This window comes from Zophobas morio, unplaced genomic scaffold (genome assembly GCF_036711695.1).
Source record: "Zophobas morio isolate AGI-343-1 ecotype UQ-CSIRO unplaced genomic scaffold, CSIRO_AGI_Zmor_V1 ptg000026l, whole genome shotgun sequence".
NCBI classification, from domain to species: Eukaryota; Metazoa; Arthropoda; class Insecta; order Coleoptera; family Tenebrionidae; genus Zophobas; species Zophobas morio.
Window position 1 is genome coordinate 13,505,245 of NW_026972131.1, and position 9,702 is coordinate 13,514,946.

General features: G+C 35.8%; 3 protein-coding genes across 6 annotated transcripts in view; 2 read left to right on the forward strand and 1 right to left on the reverse strand.

The window, feature by feature from the left end:
* Positions 1–4: 4 nt before the first annotated feature.
* LOC135136750 (uncharacterized) lies at positions 5–1,094 on the forward strand. Of its 3 annotated transcripts, none has more exons than XM_064066206.1 (5): positions 5–259; positions 308–468; positions 519–716; positions 766–835; positions 921–1,094. In XM_064066206.1, exons 1-5 carry the CDS (start codon positions 172–174, stop codon positions 1,025–1,027), a joined length of 624 nt encoding a protein of 207 aa, XP_063922276.1. In that variant the 5' UTR covers positions 5–171; the 3' UTR covers positions 1,028–1,094. The 3 variants fall into 3 exon arrangements, with proteins under 3 accessions (XP_063922276.1, XP_063922278.1, XP_063922277.1); XM_064066208.1 differs by having other exon boundaries at positions 888–962; XM_064066207.1 differs by having other exon boundaries at positions 6–259; positions 308–459.
* A 165-nt stretch (positions 1,095–1,259) lies between these two features.
* LOC135136752 (large ribosomal subunit protein eL37) lies at positions 1,260–1,904 on the reverse strand. The gene is made up of 3 exons (XM_064066209.1): positions 1,804–1,904; positions 1,481–1,616; positions 1,260–1,429 (listed from the first exon to the last, which is right to left on the reverse strand). The coding sequence occupies exons 1-3, from the start codon at positions 1,804–1,806 to the stop codon at positions 1,296–1,298; spliced, it is 273 nt and encodes a 90-aa protein (XP_063922279.1). The 5' UTR covers positions 1,807–1,904; the 3' UTR covers positions 1,260–1,295.
* Positions 1,905–2,069: 165 nt separating this feature from the next.
* Positions 2,070–9,702, forward strand: part of Pkcdelta (Protein kinase C delta) — a 45,692-nt gene continuing 38,059 nt past the window's right edge. The window contains exons 1-5 of one of the 2 annotated variants that reach the window (XM_064066195.1): positions 2,070–2,629; positions 4,229–4,416; positions 4,464–4,579; positions 4,629–4,714; positions 4,765–4,894. In XM_064066195.1, coding sequence (XP_063922265.1) covers positions 2,531–2,629; positions 4,229–4,416; positions 4,464–4,579; positions 4,629–4,714; positions 4,765–4,894 — 619 coding nt within the window. In that variant the 5' untranslated portion in view covers positions 2,070–2,530. The remainder of the gene's footprint in view (positions 2,630–4,228; positions 4,417–4,463; positions 4,580–4,628; positions 4,715–4,764; positions 4,895–9,702) is intronic. The other variant, XM_064066194.1, reaches the window with a different exon arrangement.

A 9,702-nucleotide genomic window follows, 5' to 3' on the forward strand; every position in this document is an offset into this window, starting at 1 on the left:
TCACTTGTCATTTTTAGTAACAAACTAAGTTGATACGTACGTGCAAATGTCAACCCAGTGTCTTGTTTACCGAAAAAATAAACAAAATATGTGTAAAAAACACTGAATACAACGTTTCCACAATCAGTCCCGTTTTGTTACTAATTAAACTACAATAAGTCGTTCATTGCTATGGAAAAAGCGGAGTTGTCGGATGACATCACTCACACGTTTGCCCTCGCAACCGACCAATACATGGTACAAGTCGAAGAAATGGACGGTAAATTCACCAATTTGACCCAAACTGTGTAAAAGCGTCGCTTTTCAGACGAACAAGAGCAACTCACTGCCGAAAACACCGACGACTCCAACCACGACCCCATCGATAAAGTTGGAACGCCCCTTCGAGAACAAGACCGCTTTCTCCCCATCGCCAACGTCGCGAAAATCATGAAAAAAGCAATCCCAGAAACAGGAAAGGTAGATAAAGTATGCTTCGCTAAGCGAAGAATTTTTGGGTTTTAAATTGTACCTTCCAGATCGCCAAAGACGCACGCGAATGTGTCCAAGAGTGCGTTTCTGAGTTTATTAGTTTTATTACGAGCGAAGCGAGCGATCGCTGCTACATGGAAAAGCGGAAAACGATCAACGGCGAGGATATTTTGTACGCGATGAGTTCATTAGGGTTTGATAATTATGTAGAGCCGTTGAAGATTTATTTGCTCAAGTATAGAGAGGCAGGTTTTGTAGTTGTCGTACGATTAGGGAGTAAATAGTGTGTTGCAGGCGGCCAAAAGCGACAAGAATTTGCAACCCAGCGAACTGGCGTTCGAAGAAGCGGCAGACGAGAGTTATAGTAAGACTTTATTCCACTAACAACCATTGCATACTTACTAAATTTTTTCTAGTGTGTTAAAATGAATAATGGTGATATTTTTCAGACACAACGATCACGTCGCGGAATCTTATTGCAGCGGAGCCGGGGGGCACGGAAACGGTCATTTACACGTATCAGGACACTAACATTCACCAGTTTCAGATAAATTAAGGCCGTTTAGTTGACTTGTGTACATATTTATTAAGGGAATAACTAATAAAAAAATAGTTAATAGTTATTTACGTGAACCCTGACTTCCTAGTAGATCCCGAGTTACGTCATCAACGTGGTGGGGGTAATATTGTTGATTTTAATGGGAGCAATGTAACACTAACAACGTCGTTTTTAGTTTTATGGACAGAAAATTGGTTTGCTCGCACCAGGTACCGTAATAAAACACCTCTTTATACGATAAATTTATTGTTACGGGCTATAACAACTACGTGGATTTCTTGGGGGCTGGTTTTCCACCCTCGCGGAATCCATTGCGGAAACGCCTTCGCACAATTTTCAAGTGGCGGAGTCTGCCAGTTCCGGTGGTCTTCCTCCTTTTGGCTTTGACAGACCAGTTGTCTAAAACATGACTATAAAGCAAACGCGTTTGTAAAATCGGGGAATACTTACATGACCGTAGTTTAGCAGAAGGGTAGCCACATTGGGCACACTGAGACTTCTGGATGTGGTACGAAGACCTACCGCATCTACGACACAACGTGTGTGTCTTATTGCGACGCTTACCAAAGCTGGAAGTACCTTTCGTCTAAAACAAACCCCGACATTAGAAATGTTGACATAACCTAACTTCGCAAAAAAAATAATTTTTGAATAAATAGTCACACGATAGTTGTAGGGGGCACGTTCAAAAGACACTACACCCAATTTGTGATAATTTATGCAACGGATGACTTAGATTTTTGTAAAATTTACACACAAAGTTGACCACCTACCATCTTCGCAGCTGTGTTGACTGAAAGAGGGACGCAGGTATCTGCTTTACCGGCGCGACTTTACTACTGTCATTACGATGGCGCGAAGTTTGAATTTTTGAAATTTGCAACCTTTGCGCTTTTAGTTATACAGATTTTTCGTCTAGAGTTTAACAAATTGCGTTTGGATGCGTATTTTTTTTAAATGTGCGATGAAAAAGTGTCCGCACTTGTACAGTAAGCTTGTACCGATGTTAAATTAAATCTCCGTTGTCTAAAAATAAAAAGCCTGCCACGGCGTCTCGGTGTAAACATATAGCGCATACTTGAGTCAAAATGAACTAGCTAAATGGTGAAACAAAGTTACTTCCAAGAAAATTTCCAAGTTCGGCCTATTTTCGAAAATTTCGTACGATTCGAGCGGTTCCTACCACCCCGAAAGTCCCCAGTGTTCTTTGTCGCATGTCGTGTTTAAAATAAACGTTTTTGTTGAAATCAAAACACTACGTGTTTGTAATAAACCGACGAATTCCATGTATCAAGTAGCTAATTAGTTAATGCATTTATTTTAAAGTCGACGGTTCGATATTTGGGAAATATGTGACTAAGAGTTTATTTTTACAAAGTGATAGTGTGCCTGATTCTCGAAAAGTGGCGCGCTTCGGAAATTTTTGATTTCTCAAAATGACGAATAGTACAAAGGTGTTCAAGACGAAGAAACGGAAGACCGTCCAATGAAAGCCCCACGATGATGTTCACGGGTGGATCTCACTATAAAAAGCGGACAAGTTCGAATTCCAGCAACACTCACCGTAAACACGACAGGATTCCCAGGAACTATGTCGAAGTGAGTCGAATTTTTCTGTGTTACATAATATTTTTGAGCACGAGATTGAAGTGCGCTCATAAAGTTAATTAAATCGAAATCGATTTGATGTTTTCGGAACTGCGGTGTTTATTCAAACATCAATTTCAATTGGAAGCACGTGCTTTTTCTTTGCCAAGAGTGTAAAGAAGCGCGGAATTGAGGAAAGCGATCCATCATCGGGTCGGTTTATAATCGCATTTGCATTGACTGAGTGAATTATGGGGCGTTTTTTAGACGCCTGGTGTACACAAAATCAGTATTATAAGGTTAAGGAAGCCTTCAAATTAGATAAACTGCTTAGAGCGAGACTAACGAGATTAAAGAAACAACACACTGAGAAAAATTAGGTTTTTAGCAATGTCGGTTACTCTCGTTTCGGTGTTTCGATGGTCAAAAGGGTACGTATATTTTTAGAACCCATAAATTTATTTCGGTTTATTTATTGTCTAATAAACTCCCGCGAGGATTTTATTTTATTATCTAATTCGATCCGAGTGGCCAATTTTTTCGTTCGATGTTATTTTTTAATCATAATTAAAACGCTCCCAAAATACACCCACTGCAATGTGTCAAAAGCATGATGTAGAGCAAAACATTGAGTGTTTGAGGGTATTAATAGGTTTTTATTCCCGCCGCTAAAATTAATAACGGTTTAATAAATCACAAATGGTTTAGCTTCCACAAAATCGGTGTGTCTTCACATTCTCTAAGAGCTGTAAAATCTGTATTTTCGGACCCACACTTCAGCATTTATTTGTCTTTGGCCGGGCTTTATTGACATACACATTTTGTAGTATTTGTTTTTATTTCGACGTTTATTTAACGGTAACCGAAGTTGCCACTGTTGGCCAGTTCTTAGGATCGTCGTCTTACTAGCAAAATAAAATGTGACGTCGGACTTTAATCGGTGAAATTCGTCAAAAAGTGGACATTAAAATTTAACGGATGTAATAAATTTTTGAAAGGGTAATTCCGAGTTGATGTGTTTTTTGTGAAGGCTAACGGCAATTACGAATATTTTTATGCGTGATAATATTGTTCCTGCGAATGTAATAATACCGATTGCGCAATCTGCATCGACGTTTAAAAATGGAAAGTATAGTTTTTGAATGAAATTGTACACAGCCAATAAAGTAAATTAATACCGAGATAATGCTAAAAATAGCGAGATTATATTTAGTATTTAACATTCCAAATTTAGTTTGACCGAATACATTTGAAGCATTTATGTTCTCAAACATAAAACAATCTCATTTTTGAGCTATTGGCAACATTCTTTGTTTACAATCTATTATTAAATTAATTTCGTTAGGAGCAATTTTCAAAAATGTTACGCAGAAGAGCGTTTTTTTAAAATCAACTGGAATGGGTTGAGTTTTTAACGTCTCAACCCATTCCAGCCGCCTATCTGGGTCTTCTTAGCTTAACACATTTCGCCTCTATTTACTTGTAGTATCTTAATCAAACAGCAATTAAACGTGTAATTGTCATTAAACTTATCACCGGAATAGTAAAACCTACCGTTATCAACATAACAATCAACCGTGCTTGCCACCCAATTAACTATTTTCCTCTCAGGGAAAATCACGACCGAGGCCAGTGCCGAGGCAAGCAGTCATGGTCCATAGAAACTACGACGGGTCTGTGGGGGCCAACTCCACGACGTCGTTACTGAAGAGCAGCTCCATCGACTCCGACGAGGACGATTTCCACAAGCGCCGAGGCAAGGAAATAACGAGACGAAGAGGTGCCGTGAAGCACCAAAGGTACACACCATAGAAAAACAAACTACGTCTAAATGCTCGATTTTCAGAGTACACGAAGTCAAGGGTCACAAGTTTCTGGCGAAATTTTTCCGCCAGCCGACGTTTTGTGCCTTCTGTAAAGATTTCCTTTGGGGGTTTTGCAAACAGGGTTACCAATGTCAATGTGAGTGACTCTAGTCGCTCTAATTTTTGTTTTATTGTTGTTGTTGTAGCTTGTCAGACTGCGGTCCACAAACGGTGCCACGACAAGTTATTGGGGAAATGCCCGGAGTCCGGTCGAGAATCAGAAAGCACAATCGTGAGTTAAATCCACAATCAATTAATTTTTATTGACGATGTTTTTCGTAGTATTTGCGGGAACGGTTCAAGATCGATTTGCCCCACAGGTTTAAGGTGCACACGTTCATGTCGCCCACGTTTTGTGACCACTGCGGCTCTTTGTTGTACGGTATTTACAAACAGGGGTTGAAATGTGAAGGTAAGTACAACGCGGTGACAAGGTTTCACTTTTGCGGTTTACCAAAAGTAGGCAACCATACATACACGTGGCAATTAACAGCTGTATTGTTGGTTGCAGCTCGCCTTACGTAATCTTACGCGCGTTGTTTTTATTCCGTTTTTATTGCTCGTTATCACAAGTTTGTAAATTTATTCGATTTGTTTTTGTTCGTCTCGGTCTAAAAATGGACCCGCGAAAGCGTGGACGCAGACAATGCCTACATATGAAATTTTTGGCATCTTTTCTTAATGACGGGTGACGCATACGTGAAACATTTTCGTTATTTATGAGAAATATTAAAATCTTTTTTGAAATTTATTAAAAGTGCGTTCAGTCCACAGTTGAATCGTATTTTTTTTATAATTAATTGTAATAGGTGCAGAGCCAACGCATTCGTCGGTTTTTTTCTGGTGTTGGGTAATTTCGGTTTAAGCCACGTTGGCACCGTAACCGGCTGTCTTAAGTAATAAACGTTACAGGAATATGCAGGCCATAATAATGGTAAATAAGTTGTTTACACGGTAATTAAGCCAGTGGATGTTGTCACGTATTTTATACAATTTTGTGAGTGTTAATTTTATGTTATAATAAAAGGCGCAAGTGAGACTCGAAAATATCGGGTGGAAGTTATTTTCAAAAAATTAACACTTTAAGTACGTCTTCATGAAAATGCCTCCAAGAAAAACAACGACGACAAAATCCAAGAAGTCACCGGCGAATTACTCAGCAAAATTTTTAAATGACGCAATAGACTATCTATTCTCGTAGACAAATAGGGATTTTGCAATTAAGCTCCGCCTCCTCGCTCACGACCAAAGAAAATTCGTCACAACTGAGACAGGGCGGGTGGGCGGGGCATGTTTAAAATGGTCAATTTTGTCTGCCACACTTGTCTACAAATTGACCATTTTAAACAAGTTTTCACTTTCTTGTCGTGAATAGAAAACAATGTACATATAAGAAAAAAAAAGGTAAAATATAAGCCCGCCCACCCACCCTCGTCTCAATTGTAATGAATTTTCTTATTCACTGATGTTTCACATTCTAAAAAAAAAAATTTGGCACCCCCGAGGAGGTTTTAAATTAAAAAAAAAATTGGTTGAAAGTTATTTCGACAGAATTTCCCTTGCCCCTAAGTACAGTCGCACAAATACAACTTCAAAAAATTATTACCAACTTTAACTTTGAGAATTTTTTTTTTTTCATCTTTATACATAGTCAGTTTTTGCTTTTTTTTTGATAATGTGAATTTAGTATCAACAGACTCCTTAGAGTTTTGGCACCCTTGGAATCTTTGAAATCTTTGAAATTTACAGAAGACTTTGAATTTTCACAGTACATATTTGGGATATTTTCACAAATTCAGTAAAGTGCTTAGAATTTCTAGAGAAAACGACCAAAAAGGACGAAAAGAACGAAAAAGGACTAAAAAGGACGAAACAGGACGAAAAACACGAAAAGGACGAAAAAGGACGAAAAAGGACGAAAAGGACGAAAACGACCAAGAAGGACGAAAAAGGACGAAAATGGACGAAAAGGACGAAAACGACCAAGAAGGACGAAAAAGACGAAAACTACCGAAAAGGACGAAAAAGGACGAAAAGGACGACAAGGACGAAAACGACCAAAAAGAACGAGAAAGGACGAAAAGGGACGAAACAGGACGAAAAGGACGAAACAGGACGAAAAAGACGAAAACGGCCGAAAAGGACGAAAAAGGACGAAAAGGACGACAAGGACGAAAAGGACGAAACAGGACGAAGAGCACGAAAAGACCGAAAACTACCAAAAAGGACGAAAATGGACGAAAAGGCGAAACAAGACGAAAGGGATGAAACAGGACGAAAAGGACGACAAGGACCATAAAGGACGAAAAAGGACGAAAAAGGACGAAAATGGACGAAAAGGACGAAACAGGACGAAAGGGATGAAACAGGACGAAAAGGACGACAAGGACCATAAAGGACGAAAAGGACCAAAAAGGACCAAAAAGGACGAAAAAGGACGAAAACGACGAAAAAGGACGAAAAGGACCGAAAAGTACGAAAAGGACGAAAAGGACGACAAGGACGAAAACGGCCAAAAAGAACGAGAAAGGACGCAAAAGGACGAAAAGGACCAAAAAGGACGAAAAGGACCGAAAAGTACGAAAAGGACGAAAAGGACGACAAGGACGAAAACGGCCAAAAAGAACGAGAAAGGACGAAAAAGGACGAAACAGGACGAAAAGGACCAAAGAGGACGAAAAAGACGAAAACGACCGAAAATGACGAAAAAGGACGAAAAGGACGACAAGGACGAAAACGACCAAAAAGAACGAGAAAGGACGAAAAGGGACGAAACAGGACGAAAAGGACGAAACAGGACGAAAAAGACGAAAACGACCAAAAAGGACGAAAAGGACGAAAAAGGGCGAAGGGGACGAAACAAGACGAAAAGGACCAAAGAGGACGAAAAAGACGAAAACGACCGAAAAGGACGAAAAAGGACGAAAAGGACGAAACAGGACAAAGAGCACGAAAAGAACGAAAACTACCAAAAAGGACGAAAAGGACGAAGAAGGACGAAAATGGACGAAAAGGACGAAACAGGACGAAAAGAACCATAAAGGACGAAAAGGACCAAAAAGGACGAAAAAGGACGAAAACGACGAAAAAGGACGAAAAAGGACGAAAAGGACTAAAAAGACGAAACAGGACGAAACAGGACGAAAAGGTCGAAAAGGACGAAAAGAACAAAAAGGAAGAAAAGGACCGAAAAGTACGAAAAGGACGAAAAGGACGACAAGGACGAAAACGGCCAAAAGGAACGAGAATGGACGAAAAAGGACGAAACAGGACGAAAAGGAGCAAAGAGGACGAAAAAGACGAAAACGACCGAAAATGACGAAAACGGAGGAAAAGGACGAAAAGGACGAAAAGGACGAAAACGACCAAAAAGAACGAAACAGAACGAAAAGAACGAAATATGAGGAAGAGCACGAAAAGAACGAAAACGACCAAAAAGGACGAACATGGACGAAAATGGACGAAAAGGACGAAACAGGACGAAAAGGATGAAACATGACAAAAAGGACGAAAAGGATGAAAAAGGACGAAAAGGACGAAAAAGGACGAAAAGGACCAAAAAGGACGAAAAGGATGAAACGGGACGAAAAGGACCAAAAAGGACGAAAAGGACGAAAAAGAACGAAAAGGACCAAAAAGAACGAAAAGGATGAAACAGGACGAAAAGGCCGAAAAGGACCAAAAAGTACAAAAAGGACGAAACAGAACGAAAAGGACGAAAAGGAACAAAAAGGACGGAAGAGGACGAAAAAGGACGGAAAGGACGAAACAGGACAAAAAGGACGAAAAGAACGAAACAGGACGGAAAGCATGAAAAGGACGAAAAAGGACGAAAAGGACAAAAACGATCAAAAAGGACGACAAGGACGAAAACGACCAAAAAGGACGAAAACGAGCAAAAAGGACGAAAAGGACCAAAAAGGACGAAAAAGGACTCTTTGTTTTGTTTTCTTTATGAACTGAAAAATATAAAAATTAAAAAATTGAAAAATTAAAAATTAAAAAATTAAAAATTAAAAAATTAAAAATTAAAAAATTAAAAATTAAAAAATTAAAAAATTAAAAATTAAAAAATTAAAAAATTAAAAAATTAAAAAATTAAAAAATTAAAAATTAAAAAATTAAAAAATTAAAAATTTAAAAATTAAAAATTAAAAAATTAAAAATTAAAAAATTAAAAAATTAAAAAATTAAAAAATTAAAAAATTAAAAAATTAAAAAATTAAAAAATTAAAAATTAAAAATTAAAAAATTAAAAAATTAAAAAATTAAAAAATTAAAAAATTAAAAATTAAAAAATTAAAAATTAAAAAATTAAAAATTAAAAAATTAAAAAAATAAAAAATTGAAAATTAAAAAATTGAAAATTAAAAATTAAAAAATTAAAAATTAAAAAATTGAAAATTAAAAATTAAAAAATTGAAAATTAAAAAATTGAAAAATTAAAAATTGAAAAATTAAAAATTGAAAAATTAAAAATTGAAAAATTAAAAATTGAAAAATTAAAAAATTAAAAATTTAAAAATTTAAAAAATTAAAAAATTAAAAAATTAAAAAAATAAAAAATTAAAAAATTAAAAATTTTAAATTCAAAATTAAAAAATTAAAAATTAAAAATTAAAAATTAAAAAATTAAAAATTAAAAATTAAAAATTAAAAACTAAAAATTAAAAATCACAAATCACAAATCACAAATCAAAAATCAAAAATCAAAAATCAAAAATCAAAAATCAAAAATCAAAAATCAAAAATCAAAAATCAAAAATCAAAAATCAAAAATCAAAAATCAAAAATCAAAAATCAAAAATCAAAAATCAAAAATTAAAAATTAAAAATTAAAAAATTAAAAATTCAAAACTCGTGAAATTTCAAATCCAAAAACTGCAAAATCTAAAAATTGAAACGTCCGAAAGTTGGAAAACTGGAAAATTTAAAACTGAAAACTCGAAGAGACATCACAAAATAGTAGAAAAGAAAAATAAAAAATTGAAAAATTACAAATGGAAAAACTGACGAAACGAAAAATTGAAAAAACAACAAATTATAAAATCGGAACATTGAAAAATTGTAAAAATAAAGAAAATAAAAAACTTCAATTAAAAATTGCTAATAGAAAAATTAAAAATTGAAAACTCGAGAAATTCAATTCGAAAAATTGCAAAGTCTATAAAGTGAAAAATTCAAAAGTTGAAAACTCGAAAAATTTGAAACCGAAAAAAT

Bases quoted from the DNA above. Each gene is read 5' to 3' on its own strand.
- LOC135136752 (XM_064066209.1), bottom strand. The intron at 1,430-1,480 runs GTAAGTATTCCC...GTCATGTTTTAG, and splicing joins TTCTGCTAAACTACGGTCAT to ACAACTGGTCTGTCAAAGCC.
- LOC135136750 (XM_064066206.1), top strand. From the start codon at position 172: ATGGAAAAAGCGGAGTTGTCGGATGACATCACTCACACGTTTGCCCTC. The intron at 260-307 runs GTAAATTCACCA...GTCGCTTTTCAG, and splicing joins ACAAGTCGAAGAAATGGACG to ACGAACAAGAGCAACTCACT. The intron at 717-765 runs GCAGGTTTTGTA...AGTGTGTTGCAG, and splicing joins ATTTGCTCAAGTATAGAGAG to GCGGCCAAAAGCGACAAGAA.